The sequence below is a fragment of the Thunnus albacares genome, chromosome 14 (genome assembly GCF_914725855.1).
Source record: "Thunnus albacares chromosome 14, fThuAlb1.1, whole genome shotgun sequence".
Taxonomy (NCBI): Eukaryota; Metazoa; Chordata; class Actinopteri; order Scombriformes; family Scombridae; genus Thunnus; species Thunnus albacares.
This window is the reverse complement of record NC_058119.1, coordinates 19696404-19716687: the sequence shown is the minus strand read 5'-3', so window position 1 is coordinate 19716687 and position 20284 is coordinate 19696404. Positions and strand designations below refer to the sequence as shown.

The following is a 20284-nucleotide window of genomic DNA, read 5'->3' as shown; positions in this document are numbered from 1 at the left end:
TCCTGCTGCAGTCTGTGTGGGTGGGTGGTGTTGTGTGATGGGGATTTTAGGGGAAGGAATGAAGGCGTCACGTGACAGTCCAGTACTAATGATACCGTCGCTTGTTCATCTGTGGCAACCAGGGCCAGACGTCTGTCAGGTCGGCAGGACAAGGGCAAGCGTGAGAGAGTCTGAAAGAGAATACAGCAGCTGCAAGAGCGGAAAGTCAGAAAACTATCCCGTGCTCAACACTTCAGTTAGTCCAAGCTTTCCGTCCTGAAGGGATAACACGCAGTTGAGTTTCGGGGGAACAGAAAGTAACGTCAAGATGATGATGACCCAGGTGGAGACCACCGTGACCTATGATAACGGCTACGAGGAGGAGTACATGCTCCAGGAGGAAGAATGGGACAGGGACATGCTGCTGGACCCTGCCTGGGAGCAGCAGCAGAGGAAAGTAAGTTAATAAAGTCATCGACAATAATAAAACGGAACTGAATCCGAATAAACTGGACTACATACTGCACTCTGTGGAAACTAACGTACAGTAAATAATTTCAAACAGCTCTGTTGAGTCTAACGGTCAGAATTTTCAAAATGAAACACTTGTTGGCGAACTTAACGTTTTAAATGCGGCAAATTAAAATAAAATCTTTTTTTTATCATAGACGCCATGTTAATGAAGAGTTTGTCTGGTGTGTGTGTGCGCGCGTGTGTGCGCGCGCGCAAATATGCAAAGGGTCAGACGCTCTTCAGCAACCGCTAATAACCGTTGGTAACCAATAACTGTAATCATTTGTTCTAATGTTAATGCTAACGCCAGTTTGATACTCCATATGAATCATAGAAACAAAAATGTGAAATAAATTATGAAGGAACTGGAACTGTCATATAAAGTTAATAGCTAATAGGTGCCAGAGACTGTTCAATACTTCTAATTTTCAGCTAAAAAGCGTCATCTGTAATAGAAGTCAAAAGTTAAAAGAGAGAGCCGGTGTTACACCGTATTTGGTGACCCATCAGATTCTGTGAACTGCGGTGATGGAAGAAGTACTCAGATCTCTTAAAGTATCAATAACATATTGTAATAATGCGTAATTTACTATTAAAATCCACAGGCTGATTTAAGGTAGGTCGCTTCACAACTTTAATACGTGTCGCTCGACAGAAATGACGTATTTTCGACAGAAAAAAAGTGTCGCTCGACACTTTCCATGTCGCGCACCTGGAGAATTTTGCTATGTGGTGTACACCGTCATATTTTGTCGCGCAATGTGATTGGGTAGTGATAAAGTCGCCATGGAGATCTTAGTTTTCAATGAACTTCCCTTCTGATATTTTGATGTATCTTTAGATAACTTGCAACGTCCTTATTTAATTAGTTAAGTTAGTTTAGCTAGCTTGCCGAAGCATAAATTGAAAACGTCGCGCTTTAATTTATGTCGAGCGACCTACCATAATTCAGCTTTAAGATTTCATACTTTACAAAGGATTACATGTGGTTTTACTTTCACACCTATTTGAAGTTTCTCATGCTGGTCATGGTTTTATATTAAGGGGAAGAAGATCACAAAACTTCCGGCGTGAATCTTGTTTACTTGACGCAGCCGGGGTCCAGGCAGGCAGGCAGGCAGGCAGGGAGGGGAGGCTTGACGGACGGATGCGGTGGGTACCAGCTAACAATAGCTCTGCCTTCCAGCGGCTCTCCAGACTGCTGCCTCTCCACTGATACGCGCGGAATGCGAGCTGTCAACAGATGCTCCTAACACATGATGACGCTCTTGGGATTAGAATGAACGCTACATCTAATTTTAACCTCGGGACCAAAAGGCATTATAGTAGGGTTAATCCAGTGTCCTTGGTGCGGAATTCTTTTGTTTATAGAAACCACGCAGAAATATTGTACCAGCACCAGCCGCCTGAATATAGCCTCGGCCTCCCACACTGTCAGTTGATTTTAAGGCTTTATGAGTTGGCCTGGGCATTAAACTGCAGCTCTTTGCACAACTGGAGACCATAGGCTTCTGTGGTCCCAAAAGGGATGACAAAACTGTGTATTATTGGTAACACAAAGCAGCAACATGATAATCAAGTTACTGTTCCACATACATAGCTATTTTTCCAATGTTTATCTTTTTACTGATACTAATTTGACAAGTGCTAAATGGGGAGTTGTTTGGTTCTGTGAGCAGCTGTTCAAAATTATCAGAATTGATAAAATATCACTGGTGGTGGCATAGAGAAACACTGGTGTAGTGTTTCTGTTTGTCACTGTGGGAGGTGATGATGTTACTCTGTGCCCAACCAGTTTTGTTACCCTACTCCTGCCTGACATTCACTGTGAGCAGTGACACAAGGCTTTTGTTGACTCTGTTAGGGGCCACTTTTAGTAGCTTTTCCCGAATAATTTATCTCCTGTAGCCTTACACCTCTTATCTAACTCAAGCCATGGTGCAGTGGACTTATATCGGATCTTGCAGCTGTTGTATATCAGTCGACACTGCTTATGTAGGCTATTTGAAACTATTACCTGACTCAGACAGGTTTATCAAGCCTTTTTTTAAAGCCATTAGTGCCCATTTATGTAACAGAGACTGATAGTTTAGTTTTTAGACTTGGGCCATGTCTGCACTGCCCGATGGCTGATGATTATAAGTCTAGGTACAAAAGTGTAATGGCAAAAATAACGTTCTCATGTAAGTTAAATCGGAATTAAATAAATTAGAGGAAACACAATGATCCATTCATAAGGGTCTGTCTTTTCGGTTAAACATTCACTTCTTGTTTATTTTCCATCCCCCTGGACACAGCCTGTGACCCAGTCAGGCCCCAAAGGCATCAGCTAGTTCAGTGACAGGGCTGGTCCTCGCTGAATGTGATTCATAAATATTTTTAGATATAATCGTCACTGGTCAGTAGTGCTGGAGAGGGAGGTGGGGGGTTTGGAAAGTGGGCAGCAGGGTTATGCGACTGTGGGCGAGTCAAATTTGGAGGACCAGCAGGCCACGTTTTTTTGACAAGGAGGGCAGCAGTTCAAAGTCACATACACCCTGGGGACTCTGTGATGGCCTTAACTCTAAAGCCTGTAATATTCTGTTTTTGCACTGGCACCCAGAGGGGAAGCCTGAGTGGCTGGCTGGAAGGATTTTTAAGAACTGAGGGTGGAAAAAGTGCTAAGATATCTTCTTCAGTTAATGTCACATTGCACAATTTATAAGTCATACTAGACTATACCAGATGTAAAATCATTTTAAAAAGTTTATTTGTAATGTACCAAGACTAAAAGGTACTGAGTAATTATATAGAAAAAAATAAAATTTGACCTGATTGTTTTTAATCCAATTTTTCTAAGTGGATGGAAACACAAAGTTCAATACGGATGCTTGTCAAAATTGAATTAACTGAAGTAAAGCCAAACATAAAATATGCAATATGTAAAGCCAGACTACTCTTCTTCTACTCTTCTACTTAATCACTAAATGCTCTGTTAAAAATGTGTTTTAAAATATACAGTACCTAAATACTGTATCATAATTTGGTCAAAACATATTTGAATATAAATGAAATGACTGACTTTAATAGAACTACAAAAAAAGTAAGAAAAAAACTTGTAAGACCTATTTTTTTGTAAAGGATGAAGAGTAAAAGAATAAAATGTCATCAGCATTCAGTTAACTTACATTACAGTATATTTACACATAATGTATGGGCTGCAGTATCTGTTGATCAGCCCATTGATTCAAGCACCTATAAAGTTATAAAGATAACATTTATAACATTTAACATTACACTATGACAGATCCATTTATTCATCTACTGTATGTGGGATATCCTCAAAATTATTATAATTTAGAATTTTGGACTATTCTCCCATCCTTCAAACATGCCTGCCTGTATTCATACATCAGCAGCGATGTATGATCAGCAGTAATGAATGTGACCTGGAAGAACAGCCTACATGCATCATGATAAAGCTATCTCCTTGCAGCTGTAATCAATCACACTGTAAGTGGCAAAATGGTGACAGAAAGTGACGCGAAGGGAAAACTTGCTCTGTATCCACGTGACATTTTCACTTATGTTGACATGGCGAGATGTTTTGACGTTTTTCCTGCCGGTGTCTTATCATGAAGCACACCAGAGCAGTCTAAATTTAACACCTTATATCGGTCGGAATGTGCTCTGTGGTCGGCTCCCAGCTTTCATCTGGAAAGTGCTGAGCGCCCGTGAACTCTGCTGCTGGCTATTGAGAGACTTTATAAAAATAGGAGGAGAAAGACAATGATCCTGTCTTAACTTGATTTACAGTATTTCAGTGCACCGCATGAAGCACATGGCGGCACATTTGTTCTGATGACTGTTAGCTTTGAAACTGCTTTAGGAAAAAGTTGAAATTGGACACTAATGAGCTGCTAAAGGTTAATCATAAGGTGTGGCATTGGTCAAATAGGTTGACACTGATTTATAGTCAAGTAGTGAAAACTTGTTAAGCTGTTAGCTGCACTGTTTGTTCAGGTTGACGACAAAGAGGAATGTCTATTCCGTAAGGAATATTTAGACTTAAATCACAAATTACTTTTAAGACTTTTGTTTTTCAAATTGTGCTACATGCAGTCATATCAGCACTGTTTCCTTGCTTGAAAAACTGTTTTTGAAAAATATTCTCATGCACAGAATATGATGCATTTGTATGCTGACATTTTATCAAATCCTGCCGTAACTGACCTGGGTCTCCCTCTCCTGGTAGACGTTCACAGCCTGGTGTAACTCCCACCTGAGGAAAGCTGGTACTCAAATTGAAAATATTGAGGAGGACTTCAGGAACGGACTGAAACTCATGCTGCTTCTGGAAGTCATCTCAGGTCAGATCACAGAATGGAGACAGCTCTATTATAACTTATTGTTTTCTCAGCTCATTTCAATGATTAATTCTTTGCCACATCAGGAGGAAACTATGCACATTTTTATTCACCTGTAGCATTAGTTTTGTCCTTAGAATATTATTCCTGTGTTTTGTTTATTAAGTTGGCACACATAAGTGACTGTCAAATAATTGCTGTTTGCAGGAGAGAGGTTACCCAAGCCAGACAGAGGAAAGATGCGGTTTCATAAGATTGCTAATGTCAACAAAGCGCTGGACTTCATTACAAGCAAAGGGGTAAAACTGGTCTCCATTGGAGCAGAAGGTAAATGATCCCTTCTTGGATATTTGAATATACTACAAGTCATTAGGTGTCCAATATGGACTCACAAATATAACATCATATGTGTGATAATAAGATTTTATTATTCACTCTAGTGCAAACTGACAGTAACAGGTTGTTGGTTTTTCAGAGATTGTGGACGGGAATGTAAAGATGACTCTTGGAATGATCTGGACTATCATCCTCCGCTTCGCCATTCAGGACATTTCTGTTGAAGGTGAGATAATAAAATCCAAAGAGGCCAAATCTGGTACTTTTTCTATAGACATTGGGCCTCATTCACTAATATGTGTGTAGAAATGTTCTTGGAGTGGTGCAGCAGTGGACGCAGTTGTCACTCATTACAAAGATGGCTGTGATGGTAAAAATGTGGAAAAACTTTACTGCTAGTGCAATGCAAATAGCTTCAGAAGTAGAAGCCAGAAAGGCAGATTTGGCTGGTAAAGATGTCATACATCATATCATATCATCATACATATTAATCATTTTATTACATTTATGATGATTTATGGATTACAATGTCTTAGCTATTAATTTTAGCAAAACAAATTGTGTATTATTAGCAATTGCTCACATTTAAATGTTGTATATTTAGACCCAATCATTTTTAAATAATTGTGGTTCTAATATACTGATTACATTACAACCATTCATACGCACGGCTTAAGCACAGATTTTTGCACACGCACTGTTCGTGGATGAGGTCCAATGTGTCCACTGAATTTAGACATGAAAAACTACAAAATGTAAAGGACAACATATCATGAAAAAAAAAAAGTCAGTTTGTGAGTTGTAGAAGGCAAAGCAATCTGCGACCTGCATTAAATCTGTAACCTTTATTAAATTGAAGTATACAATGTAACTACAACCCCATGTTTAAATTTCTGTAAATTCACTTTCTCCTCAGAAACATCTGCCAAGGAAGGCCTCCTTCTGTGGTGTCAGAGAAAGACTGCCCCCTACAGGAACGTCAACGTCCAAAACTTCCATGTCAGGTAAGTGTCTCACAAATTAAATACTGTTTATTGAGTCTTAAATGCTGTTTGATTATAATGATAGTTTATATGATTGATAGCTGATTCAGGTTTTTGTCTCGTTCTACACATGGCATATTCAAAGTAAAGGAATAATAAATGTCAACACATATTCAAGTATTTCTTTTCCTTTTCAGCATAAAAACAACTTACTGTGTTATGACAGCACATATGACAGTAATACGGAGTTTGTTTTGTAATCTGTCACAAGTTACAGGTACCTAATCACATTTTATTGCAATAAACCTCACAGAAAAAAAAAATCTGGCACCAGTGCACCAGTTCTCAGTTTCTCCTGAAAGTGACTTTCACAAAATATGAGGACTTGAGCTGGAATCAGGAACTTGTTGAATCACACTGCTGTTGTTGCACCTTTAACAGTCGTGTTTAATGCTAGAAGTGGACTTGAGGAAGCTTTTTTCTATCTGCTCTCCTGCAACATCATCTGAGTTTAACTGGTATGGTGGCTCTCTGAACTGACATGTTGGTTCTCTCTGCTTGTCGGCTGGTGAAGCTGGAAGGATGGCCTGGCCTTCTGCGCCCTGATTCATAGACACAGACCCGACCTCCTCGACTACTCTAAGCTCAACAAGGTGTCGTGTGGCCTCACTTGTAACCAGGATGCTGTGTGTTAGCCTCAAACACTAACAGTCCACAAAATTAACATTTCTGTCACGGTGTGAACTGATAAGAACAAACACACTGAAAGCAGAATAACGGCAGTTTACGCTGCTTTTTATGTCGTGTTGACCTATTTTGTGAGGAAAACTGGTTTACATCTAGGAATGGAGGTCTGTTTGACACATTTCCTATTTCCTCTGCTAATGACTTATCTGCACTGCTAATGTGGTTGCCTGTTTTGATTGAGTTATCTGGGTACATGATAGTGTTTGATCCAGAGACAGTCACAAAGCTGTCTATGTGAAGTCCACTTAGTTGTCATAGAAGCAGAAGAAGCAGAGGCAGTATGCGCACTAGTATTTTCTGTAGACATACAGCGTGTTATTTGGATAATGGATATAATGCTAGTTTAATGTATGGATGATTCTTAACAGCAGAATGTTTTTGTCCAAAGTGCATTCACTTAGTCCCACCTCATGCTTCATTATTCTTATGCTTCATTATTCTTTCATAAACCGGTGTACCTGGCACACAATTTCAGCATAATTAAAAGGAATAAGGCCTTTGCTTCTGTTTTTACATCAGTTTTTATTTGCACCTCACTGTGCAATTTACATTAGATTTAATGGTGGGGATTTGCCGCCTCTTGAGTAACACAAACACAAACTCATAAATATGCAAACAAAGGCAATCCAACTTTAAATGATAACAAATGGATACAGAGTTTGTCTTGTCTTTTCTCATTCATTTAACATGTCTGTGTCTAGCATATTAGCTTCATGGTGTAAAAAGTGCATACCACTGTATCTTTAAGTGGTTTTCTGGGCAAATAAATCCACAGCTCATTTAAATTTTCTTGGTTTAAAGTACGCCCAGGATTCTCAGTGTTTTTGTATAAACAAGTGAAGGCCTCAGTGAGCTGCTTTGCTTGTTCGCAGGGCAGAGAACACAACTGACAGACCTCCTGTGTTCGTCAACTAACAATAATCCACAAGTAACTCATCCTTTCCGTCCTGGAAGAAGGTGCTGTCTAAACCACACAGGGTGACCAAGGCTGCTGTGGGAATATTTGATGTTTCTGTTTGTCACTGCCACGTCTTTTGATATAAAACAGTATTTAGACATGTGTTAAGAGACTTTACAACAATTTTATCCAATGAACCTTGACAAAAAAAATGAATGGCCTAAAAATCTGACTCTATATTAATATCAGCTATGTATGTATTTCCCTTGACAGCTTTACCTACTGTACTGTAGGCAAAGTTTGACCCAGTACTGCATATTTATAGTAGGGGAACACCGTGGCTGGTTACGGGGAGTGACATTTTCATTTGTTTTGGAAACAGAAGCACTCTCTTTTCAGCACACAACTCACTGACCTGGCTCGGTGTTGACCCTGAATAGTCACAGAAACATGAGCCTAGTCCCTGCAGAGCATCGGCTTAGCTTTACCTCTGCCATTGTCCATGCTGTCCCCTAGTGTACCCCAGCAAGAGGCTGCTGGTCCTCATGAAAGGAGAATCGGAAGAATACATAGTATGTATCACTGCAAGGCTTGTGTCGATTTTCATACTAGGAAAGGGCACTCAAGGTAAATAAGAGTGATGAGGCACACACGGATCTATTTCTCTCTGCTTTTTCTCACTCTTTCAGATGTTTTTACATACATATTCACACACTTTCAGTTATGCTTACGCTGCCAGGTGACAGTTGCATCGTGCGCCAGGCAGCTGTTAAATCTGGCTTGAGGTGAGCGTGTTTGTTAAGCTAGCAGTGTTACAGCCTGCTGAGACAGCGCTGATTAGGGAGGGATGAGGGTACACACACACACACACACACAAAGGCCTTGGGGCATCCTTCTATCCTTCCATGCATCCTTCCATCCAGCCATCATTTTACCACTCCATCCATCTGTCTGTCCTGCACTGGATCTGTGAGCAGCTGGCCCTGTCATGTAGTGTGGCAGCCCCCACCCCACTACCTTTATGGAACAGTGGTACAGAGACAGGAACAATAGCAGCAGCATGATAGCATGATCCCTTTACCCCAATGCACTCTCACTGACTGTCCCATTAGCAGGGAAGGGTTCACTGTCAGCTGTTGGCTTAATGCACCACTCCCAGTCTGTCCAAACACTTGGTTTCTCCTGTCAGTCACTCGTGTGAGAAAATAAAAAATTTAGTTCATTAAGTTTCAATAAATATATGATGTATATTGTAGTTTTGAAATTTTGACTAGAGTAATCTATTAGTTGATTAATTTACTAGCTGATCATTTTATGAAAATTTGTCATAATAGATTAGTTGAAATTTATCAAGTAAAAAACAAAGACAGGTTACAGATTTGAAAATGAAAAGATTTGCTTACTTTCGTCATTGTCTAACATCTCAAAGATATCACTTTGACATGTTACAGAGTAAAGAGAAATTGCTTAATTAAAAATCATTCATAGTAATAATCATTAGGTGCAATCTGTAGTTGTTGTCACATGAAACCCAAAAAAATAACTAATGTTATGGATTTGAGAAAATTGTAATAAATGATTTTCCTATTGAGACTGGGTTCATGATACTGGTCAAACTACAATCATCAACATGTGAGGAACCAAATAAACATCCAACTCATGTAAAAACTAGAATATAATATATAATGTCAGTTGTAGGTCCCAGCAGGTCTATCAGATATAGATTTAAGTCCTATTAAATTAATGTGCATGCACAGTAGATGATCAGGGAGTATAATGTGTCCACCATAGCATGAAGGTCAGCTCAGAGGCATTTTAAGTCCGGCATTGCTGTTCAGTGATGTAGAATTGTGTATCTTTATTTAGGATGATCCTCTGGGGAACCTGAACCTGGCTTTTGACATAGCCGAGAAACACCTGGACATTCCCAAAATGCTGGACGCTGAAGGTAATGTTTTATGGAATAGACAATAGTAGAATAGACCCTAACTTTACTATTCTACTGTATTAAACATGTCTTTTCAATTCAAACCTCGCTGTGTGTGTATGAGGATATTATGTCTGTTGGACATCTATTTTTGCACTAGTCTTCTTAGCAGCAACCAGCAAATGTATCCTGACATATAATGTGTCCGGTTAACATTCATTGTGGGATGAAAGACTGAGAAGTATTTCTTTGGGGAGTCTTAGATCTTAAGTCTTAGATGACTACATCAGACTCACTTTGAGTGCACATGAAATGATGTAGTAGAGCACACAGATAGTTCAGTCTTGATCATTCGGATTGTGTTGCATCATCTCCATATATAATAAATACATTTTCATGCACTAATAATATTTTTCTAAAGAACTGAAACAATTACAAACCAAAAGTAGTTTAGAAGGATACTGGAATTGCTGTTTCTGTCCTCCTTCCTTTCACCAGTCGTTATTTTTCTCCTTTTTTTTCTTACTTTCGGCCACCTTGACTTCTCCTCCCTCTCAATGCCATAGATATCATCAACACCCCCAAGCCTGATGAAAGAGCCATCATGACCTATGTGTCCTGCTTTTACCATGCTTTTGCTGGAGCAGAGCAGGTATAGAGAATTAACCTATCACCTTAAGTTACAACTTGTATTTCTAGATGAAGTAGCTATCACTGTCTCTCTTATTTGCAATCTCTCTATTGGCAGTTTGATTTTGACCTGTCATTTTGAGCAACAAATGTATTTTTAGGATGATGTTACAAGAAATATTGAAAGGATGAATGGAAGCATGGACCACTGTGTTACTTTACACATGTAAATATGTAATTTTTCACTCCCTGTGCTCTTAGGCAGAGACAGCTGCCAACAGGATCTGTAAGGTTCTGGGTGTAAACCAGGAGAATGAGAAACTGATGGAGGAGTATGAGAGACTGGCCAGTGAGGTAAATTATGATTTGAAATTTCATTTTAAAATGTCCTCTTATATGATGACAATGATACTTTGTGTAATGAAAAGAGAAATTAACCTGTAGAACCTTGGATAATGGTACTGTACACACTAAAGTTAGCTGCCTCTAACATGAAACTAGTTTAAAGTAAAAGAACAGACTAAGGTTTAGCTTTAAAAACATCTTTCTTTCCCCCACTTGTGGATCCCATTGCTGCCATAAGATGAGACCCATCTGCTGAAAAAAAATTAATAATTCATCACAGTCTTCCTGACACATTGCTATCTTAATGTGGAACTCTCTTGACTCTCCACTTATTCCCTTGTTGTCTTTGTGTTTCCCAGCTGCTGGAGTGGATCCGCCGCACCACTCCCTGGCTGGAGAACCGGACCCCTGAGAAGACCATGGCGGAAATGCAGCGGAAGCTGGAGGACTTCAGGGACTACAGACGCCAGCACAAGCCCCCTAAGGTGCAGGAGAAGTGCCAGTTGGAAATTAACTTCAACACCCTGCAGACCAAGCTGCGCATCAGCAATCGCCCTGCTTTCATGCCCTCCGAGGGGAAGATGGTATCTGTAAGTAACAACTCCACATTCTTCCTCCACTTATAATTCAACAGTGAAAGAAGTGTTCATCATTGTTTGCACAACTGTTTATGTTTAAGTCTTATGGCAAAAGAGGGGTCAAATCTTACATGGGACTGATGAGTAACAGGCACTGGCATTCTATCAATAGGGTTAGGGTTTGTGTTACAGTTTTTGTTTTTTTGTGTACAGTTTTTAAGCAATATTCGTTTATCAAATGTCCTTATTTATCAGGGTGGAACTGAGTCAAAACATGTTTAGTGATTTATCATTTTCATTGTGTCTACAGGACATAGCCAGTGCATGGCAGGGACTGGAGCAGGCAGAGAAGGGCTATGAGGAGTGGCTTCTTACAGAGATCCGCAGGTTGGAGAGGTTGGACCACTTGGCTGAGAAGTTTCGCCAAAAAGCCACCAATCATGAGAACTGGGCCAGCGGTCAGTTGTAGATACACATTTGACTTTTTGACTGTCTGCGTGTTTGCTTCTCTATCTCTCGCTTTTTTATCTATAGATTTGCATGTTTATCTGTTTGTCCTGAATTGTTAGCTCAGTGTTTATCACCTTTATTCCTGCTTTTCAATTCTCAAGTGTTTCCTTTAACATTGGGGTTTGTTTATACTTGCTCCTAATGAGATTTGATGGAAGGTTTTAAGAGTCTTTCCAATGTAATCAACTTGTAGTGCACTGCAACACGTCGTTTTCTTCATGTGCAATGACCAAATAAGGCCTGTGTTTTGATAAAAACTACTAATCATCTAATCATTCCTCGCTCTTACCTTATCCTTTTCTCTTTTCATATGTGTGATATCCAGGTAAAGAAATGATCCTCACCCAAAAGGACTATGAAACAGCCACCCTGACAGAAATCAAAGCACTGCTTCGGAGACATGAGGCCTTTGAGAGTGACTTGGCAGCCCACCAGGACAGAGTGGAGCAGATTGCCGCCATTGCACAGGAACTAAAGTACGCAATCCCTATAGCAGACGTTTGCATTCATGTGTCATGGAGGCCCAGGAGTATGTTTTCACTCCAGCCAAACACAACATCAGGGGACAAAATCAACTAGTGCAGTCTTGTTTTCTATTTCTCTCTTAGTAGTATTTTGGCTCTAGACAGTGTATAACATACAGGAGTGATTGCCTGGATAGATTAAGAATGACAAGCAACAACAAACAACACTGCCCTTACAGTGATCCAAAAAAACATCTGTTCACATTTGAGACAGAGAAAGAAGAAAAAAATAGGAAACAAAGCAGTGCAGAAAATAATTTGAAACAAAATGAACTCAATACAACTCAAGTGTGATTTCCATGTGCGATGGTTTTGAACCACTTTTGGGGAAAATGAACATTATATAAACCCTCTTTTCTTAACGGGAATGTCACTATATCTCAACAGAAAGAAAGGTGTGTGGTTCACAGGTTCACAGGCATGCTGACATTTTCAATCAGCACTCAATGACGACCACCTGTCCATCGTTACCTTCTTAGTCTGTGATTGGCCACAGAGTACTTCCCTTTTCATATTTAACTGGTGCTCTGTGAGAGGAGGATAACATTTCAGCTTGCCAGCAAAATGGCCACATGGTTCTTTCCAAGGTATGTTATTGTTAAATTATTACAATAACTTGTTTATTTTCTGTTTATGGTTTGTTTTAATCAGGTTTTTGACCAAGCTGTTTCCTTTTACAGTCACCTGCTCCTTGTTGCACTGTTAAGCTGGAATGTCCATTGCTATCCTGCTACAAAAGGTAAAATATTACTTCAGAGACTGTAAATGTACTTGCATGTTTCAAGTATTGCAAACTTGAGTGATTAAAATTTCATCACAAGCTTGCTCAGGTGATTAAATTTTTACCACAAATACCCCCCCACCCCCCAGGCTGGAGCCAGAGTGATCCTTATGAGGGCAGTTTCTCTAACATGGAGGCGCCTTCTGGTGTCAGTTATAGCTCATTCCAAGGTGCTCCTGCTCAGCCTTCCAGTGTGAGTTACCCTGTTTCAACAACAAGCTACACATCTCAGCCCGGACCTGATGTCGGCCTCCCTCCACCTCCCCCTCTGTATCAGGCAGGTGAGCTTGAGCACTATGAAGAGAACTTGGAGCATGGTGATTTGGAAAGGGAAACTGAGGAGTTAAGCTTTCCGGCACCGCCACCTCCTCCATATCCGGGACCTGACTTCCAAGCGGGTGAGTTGAGCCGCTATGAGTCAGTTTATGAGCATGGAAATACAGAGAGGGAAACAGAAGACCAAGGTTTCATGCCAGTGCCTCCCTATCTCCCAGCTGAGCTGGGAGCTGAGGAGCTGTCTGCTCATTCCATATCTGAAGAAGGCCCTAAGGAACTAGTCTCTGAACACCTTAGACCAATTGGACCAAGCTATTACTACCTCTTCTTGACTGGTCAGCTTCCTCCTGGCGCATACTCGCACTTCCAGTCGGACTATGAGACTGGCTCAGACCACTGGAATGAAGACCATTATGAGAGATACCACTATCCCAATGCTCAAAGTCCAATCATCCCCACTCAGACCGAGGAGGTTCCCAGTTACAGCCCTTGGCAGCAGCCTCAGGACTACACCAAAGCTTAACCAGGCCTGTAGATCTCTCAACCAACTTGGAGCAGACCATAGTAAAGGCAGTTCCATTACACTCTGCTGTTTACCCTAAAATGTATATTGTGTTCAAGTTGCTTGTTGTGACTTTTTAATTAAAAGCCAAATGAATATGAAATTCTGTCTTGTGTGGGTTGATTAGGCTTTAACACTTGGTGACTTGAGATTAATTCAAAGTGGCATGTTAAAGCACACCAAACTTCAGGGGCTTGGATAAAAAATTTTAATCCAAAGTGTAAGTGCTATAGTGGCCTCAGAACACTATGTCCAGTGGCCAATTAAACAAAAGTCAAACTGGAAAAAATGACTTCATAATTGTCTGTCCTAAAACAAAGTCAGGTGCCCAAATTGTTCTTGCTGTAATAATCCCTCCTGCTTATACTGGCCCCAAGAGATCCATTAATTATGCACTTTCAACATGGGATGCAAAATGTATGTTTGCTTGAGGCTAATGTCCTTTGTTATGATCCTTCCACTGCAGCCAAACAGGAAAATGTTGTCCATTTAGACAAAGAGGGGGAGTATCTTACTAGACAAACTGTAGAAGATATCTACTTTTAAAGTTTGCTCAAAACAAGGACTCTGGATTTGTCCCACATCACTTGCATTGTAAGCACATTTGAAGGGGATCTCCTAATGGTCAGTATGAACTGGAGGAATGATTGCAATGACAGCAAGTAAGTTCTTTATATGGTGGCACCCATGAGCTTACTGCCCTGTCTAAATCTTAAGACAACAAAGCCTTAAGCTAAATGCATGGATGCAGGAGTTTACTTTCAGGGGCAAGGCCTTGTTCTCATACCAAAAACACTGAGCAACACTTGCAAGGTTGGCAATTTAAATGTGGAAGTTATTGTATTTGGGTCTGACTTGGGGCTCATAAGATTTCATGTGACTTTTTTGAAAAAGTGTCTTAATTCCTAGAACAAAACACTGTAGAGCTCTCTTCCACAACTGAAACACATAACAGTACTTTTTTTTTTTTTTTTTTTTCCAGTGAGCTGGATTACCATGACGTGGCTGCTGTGAACAAGCGCTGCCAGAGCATCTGTGACTTGTGGGACAGGCTGGGAACTCTGACTCAGAAGAGGAGAGAGGCACTGGAGGTGAGGACAGTATTCAAGGCTGGTATCAATAAAATGATATATGACAATTTGACAGAAAGCAAATGTAAATCATTCATATCCTGTTGAACATGGCCTTTTTTCATAGGCTGAAAGTGTTTTATTATCTACTGAGTTACTAAAATTTGAATGATTGAATTTCTTTGCATTTGTTAGGATATATTAATAAATCCCCACAAGAGTGTGCTAATGTTCCACCCTGACCACAGTTGCATACATGACCAGCTTAATCAAAATGTCAGTGTAAGCGTATTCAAGTGTCTGTCAATGACATCTAAAAAGTGAAGACATAACTGACTGATGAGGAGAGAAAATTGGATCCCCTCTAAAATCCCTGACCCAGATAGGGGGATAAAGTGGGGGTGGCGGGTAGCGGGGTGGGATAAAGGACAAATAGATGTAAGGGTCCTGTCCAGGAAGTGACTGGCTCAAAGCCCACGAGCCACTCCTCTTGATCCATGCTGGCCATTTCAGACCTGCAAATGTGTGAGGGCCCGGGAAAAGGGCCAAGGATTATGTCTGAATGACAGGCACAGGGGTCTGTTGTCTGTCTATCTCCCACTCCCCTGCCATCCCCTCCTGAGTGGTGGGACCCTGTCAGGAAACAACCAAGCCAAAGATGGGGTTAACAAGGCCATGCCAATGTTATGCACCCTGGGATTAGTTATCATAACAGGTGAGGGGATGTTTGTGTTGGGATTTGTATGTGAGATATGGGGATATTGATTCCTTGTTAGGCCATGGTAAGGCATACAGTTAGCTATAGATTGGACGATGTGGGGGGTTGTTCCGGATTTAAAATTATGCAAAACATGCATACAGTATGATATGTTGTAATCTTCCCAGCGGACAGATAAACTGCTGGAGACTATTGATCAGTTGTTCCTGGAGTTTGCCAAGAGGTCAGCTCCTTTCAACAACTGGATGGAAGGAGCCATGGAGGATCTGCAGGACATGTTCATGGTGCATACTATTGAAGAAGTCCAGGTAGGTTTACTCACAGCACAGTAGACTCACACACTTTCTATTTGTGAGATTGCATTTGACAACATTGCTGCTGTTAAAAAGTCTAGGTAAGATTAGCCTGCTCACAATTTTTACCATGATTTATGATTCATGTTTGGGTTATTATGAAGCCTATAAACAGTTGCTTTTCATTGTAAATATCTGCACAGTGTTACATGTAATATTGGTTACTCTGTCACACCCAAATGAAAACCTCATAATGTTATCGCACCTTTTTAAAATGGAAATTTTAATAGCATTTTGACATTTCCCTCCTTCCACTCTCCCTTCCAGAGTCTAATCGCAGCTCATGAGCAGTTCAAAGCTACTCTACCTGAGGCAGATGCAGAGAGACAGGCCATCTTGGGAATCCACAATGAGGTGCAGAAAATTTCCCAGAGCTATGGGATCAAGGCCAACATTATCAACCCCTACAGCACCCTTACAACTGAAGAGCTTCTCAACAAATGGGATAAGGTAGCTATAGCTTCAAAACTAATTTACAGACTCATATATCGAGGAATAAAGTAATTATTCCTCTTATTAGGAGTAAGGAGAGCGGTCTTTCCATTCCACTGATAAAAAAAGTGCTGCTCTAACATTTTATCACTGAATTGAAGGACTCAGCACCCAGTTAGCTTAAATGTAATCCTAGCATATTTCTGTTTAATGTGAATGGATCTTTTCAGGAGGAGCCAGCGTCTCATTATACCAAGGAAACTATCTACTGTATGTGTGCATATGTGTGTTTTCTAGGTGAAGAAGTTGGTTCCTCAGAGAGATGGTGCCCTCCAGGAGGAGATGGCACGCCAGCATGCCCATGAAAGGCTGAGACGGCAGTTTGCTGCCCAGGCTAATCTCATTGGCCCTTGGATACAGGCCAGAATGGAGGTTAGACATACAGCCTTCATAAGCAATTTGACAGTTATCTCCATCTAATCAAATAAAGACCAAAAATGGAAGACAATTATATTCAAATGCATCATACAAATGGGAGCTACAATGGTGGTGGCTTTCCTGTGAATGATGATAGTTGAATAATGTCAAGTAAAATGACTTTATTACACATGTACATTTTCTCTTTATCAAATGTTGTATGTCTTGACAGAATTTACTCTTAGACATAAATGACTCCCTGTAGTATGAGCAAGCAAACCATGAGATCTTTAGACCAGCATCTTTTAATATAAATTGGTCCAAAAATTAAGCTGCATGTATTTTTCCAACAGGAAATTGGGCGTTGCTCTCTGGAGATAGGAGGCACTCTGGAAGACCAGATGACCCAGCTGAAGCAATTTGAGCATGTCATTGTCACTTACAAGCCCAATGTCGACAAGTTAGAGGGAGACCACCAGTTAATCCAAGAGTCGCTGGTGTTTGATAACAAACACACCAATTACACTATGGAGGTACAGGACAGTGGCAAACAGAAAACAGTGTTACAAATATATACACATGTATACACACTCTTAAGATACTCATTGCAGATACTGAAATTCCCAAATGTGCAAATATGTATGTAAACAAACATTTAGATTTGCGCTTATTTTGTAAATATTTAATATTCACTGAACTGCTCAGGGTCTGTCTTCTCTGTGTTAACATATTTGCTCTGTCATTACATCAACAGCACATCCGTGTTGGGTGGGAGCTGCTCCTCACAACCATCGCCCGAACCATCAATGAGATTGAGACCCAGATCCTTACCCGGGATGCCAAGGGCATCAGCCAGCAGCAGATGAATGAATTCAGATCTTCTTTCAACCACTTTGACCGGGTACAGCTCTCCAACATCTTAGATTACTAAAGTCTTTTTTCGTGATCTGAGTAATTCGGAAGGCCTGCAGGGGGTGGTGGTAGTCCAGTGTTTAAAGATGGTCCTGTAACTGGGAGCACCATGACCCAAATGTCTTCCCTAGAGAGGTATTTCAGCACAACATGCTGAGTTCTTGACAGACCCAGGACCAGTGTTGAGAAGCTGACCCTACATTTAACCCAAAGTGACTCCTGGTAGACAGGGTGGATGAAAATGAAATATTTCTCCCTTAGGCATTATAAATTACCACAGAAAATCCATTGTGGAATGTCAAGCCACATTTAAATTTTATGCATTTTTAGTCAGATTCTTGTAGTTTTGATGAAAGTTCAACAGTGGACTTATCATATCATTTTTCATTTATTCAAGTTACATTTTTAGGAATTCCACAGACTGACTATGACTCACCATGCCTAAATTCAGTGGATAATACACCCAACAAATGCAAACCTTTTTTGTACGATACCACAATGACTGAGCTCTCACACCTCACCTATCATGAAATCTTTTCCATCTTTAATGTCTTATCACAAAAGCCAAAATGATAGGTGCTTAAAGCTGAAAGCATTTCTCCTCAGTGTTATTTGTATCAGAGTGCCACACATCTAATTGTCATTGTCAGATATGAAATAAAGTTTGAAAACATTGAATATTGCATATGCCTTTAGGATTTAGTCTTATTAAATTGCTGTCATGTTTAATGGAATATCAACAAGCAGTTGGTTCTTTACATATTGCCTCACTGTATTCTTTCTCTGCAATGCTTTGTAATATTCGTCAATTGGTAATTAGTCTCTGTCATGTTTCGATCGTTTCTGTAATCTGTTCTGACTTTATTTTCCTCCTATTTTTATCTTGAAATTCACCTGAAACTTGGCATTCAACTGTAGAAGAAGAATGGAGCGATGGAAACGGATGACTTCAGAGCCTGCCTCATCTCTATGGGTTATGACTTGGTATGGTGTTTTAAATGCGAGTGGATAGATGGGTCTACATTATTAGTTACTGACAGAATTGCTCATGTTTGCTGCATTTTACATCTCCTCATTCTTTCTCTGTCCATCCATACCCTGCACAGGGAGAGGTGGAGTTTGCCCGTATAATGATCCTGGTGGACCCCAATGGCACTGGAATTGTCTCCTTCCAATCTTTCATTGACTTTATGACCAGAGAGACTGCTGATACGGACACTGCCGAGCAGGTTGTGGCATCCTTCCGGATCCTGGCAGCTGACAAGGTATGTGTGTGTGTGTGTGTGTGTGTGTGTGTGTCAGTCAGTGTAGCTTACTGGCATATGGGCAGATATTCTTAGGTGACACTAATCTATTCTATTCCAGTCATTATTACAGAGTATTTTCCATGCCAAACTGATTTATGATCTACAATTTTGTTCATGATCTCAGAATGGAAAAGGGGGTACCAGTATGAATCTTTCTGGAAACATGTCTGAAATGTATTTTCTTTCCACCATCACAGCCTTACATACTAAAGGACGAGCTGAGGAGAGAACTTCCTCCTGAACAGGCAGAATACTGCATCGCCAGGATGCCACCTTACGGCGGCCCTGGAGCACCACCAGGGGCACTGGACTACACTGCCTTCTCCACCGCCCTCTATGGAGAGAGCGACCTTTAACCCGACTAGAAACCCCTTCATCTACTGACCTTTTACCTAACAAACCTCTCCCCCTCTGCCTTCTATCTCTTGATGAATTAAAGGAATCGATAATGAAAGGAGGATCAAATATGTTGAATGAAATGTGTTTGTGACCATACCGAGTTTTTGTTGATTAGTTAGTCTGTCTGCTCATGCTGATCATTGTCATGTGTCATGGTCCTACCCTTTTTTCCTCTTGGATAAAAGATATCCCCTAAACAAATAGAAATTTCCATATTCAAATTATATTGTGAGAAGCAACACATTGTAGGTTTTATCTTGTGTGGTATGATGTATCTGCATCAAAAATACAGGTCACTCGGAAGTAGCCTACTTGTACAACAAAAAGATCATGGTGATTGAGCAGTTTATCGGTTGAAGAAAATATATACATAAAAGTCCTGTTTCATTTAGCACTGTCATGCATTGTTTTCTCATGTTTCCATGGAGTGCATTTGCTCTGGGAATACAATCTTCTCATAAGGGATTTTGAGATGCACAAATTGAATTACAGTACTGCCATCTGACAATTAAGTGTAGAAAATGGGTTCCCAAAAGGCCAAAAATATACAGTACCAACAGAAGAAAAATGGGAAACCACATTAATGCAAAAGCAAATGTTTACAATTGCTTAGTGCTTTAAAGGTATAAAACACATAAGACTAAATGTGCAGTAGTTATGAGTTGTGTGATAAAGATACTCAGTTTACTATCATATATGACATAAAAGCAGCAAATACTCACATTGGATAAACTGGAATAT

General features: G+C 40.3%; 2 protein-coding genes across 2 annotated transcripts; both read left to right on the top strand.

The window, feature by feature from the left end:
- Positions 1-93: 93 nt before the first annotated feature.
- Positions 94-20096, top strand: actn2b (actinin, alpha 2b). The gene is made up of 21 exons (XM_044372677.1): positions 94-436; positions 4727-4841; positions 5046-5165; positions 5314-5400; positions 6091-6178; positions 6732-6810; positions 9669-9750; positions 10296-10381; positions 10621-10713; positions 11064-11294; positions 11593-11740; positions 12118-12268; positions 14918-15026; positions 15891-16031; positions 16344-16526; positions 16806-16940; positions 17279-17458; positions 17680-17826; positions 18756-18821; positions 18944-19102; positions 19342-20096. The coding sequence occupies exons 1-21, from the start codon at positions 308-310 to the stop codon at positions 19498-19500; spliced, it is 2688 nt and encodes an 895-aa protein (XP_044228612.1). The 5' UTR covers positions 94-307; the 3' UTR covers positions 19501-20096.
- On the top strand, positions 12834-14038 carry LOC122996895. Its single transcript, XM_044372687.1, has 3 exons — positions 12834-12903; positions 12997-13055; positions 13187-14038. Exons 1-3 carry the CDS (start codon positions 12881-12883, stop codon positions 13894-13896), a joined length of 792 nt encoding a protein of 263 aa, XP_044228622.1. The 5' UTR covers positions 12834-12880; the 3' UTR covers positions 13897-14038.
- Positions 20097-20284: the final 188 nt, after the last annotated feature.

Bases quoted from the DNA above. Each gene is read 5' to 3' on its own strand.
- LOC122996895 (XM_044372687.1), top strand. From the start codon at position 12,881: ATGGCCACATGGTTCTTTCCAAG. The intron at 12,904-12,996 runs GTATGTTATTGT...TTCCTTTTACAG, and splicing joins GCCACATGGTTCTTTCCAAG to TCACCTGCTCCTTGTTGCAC. The intron at 13,056-13,186 runs GTAAAATATTAC...CCCACCCCCCAG, and splicing joins TTGCTATCCTGCTACAAAAG to GCTGGAGCCAGAGTGATCCT.
- actn2b (XM_044372677.1), top strand. From the start codon at position 308: ATGATGATGACCCAGGTGGAGACCACCGTGACCTATGATAACGGCTAC. The intron at 4,842-5,045 runs GTCAGATCACAG...TGCTGTTTGCAG, and splicing joins GCTTCTGGAAGTCATCTCAG to GAGAGAGGTTACCCAAGCCA. The intron at 11,741-12,117 runs GTCAGTTGTAGA...TGTGATATCCAG, and splicing joins TCATGAGAACTGGGCCAGCG to GTAAAGAAATGATCCTCACC.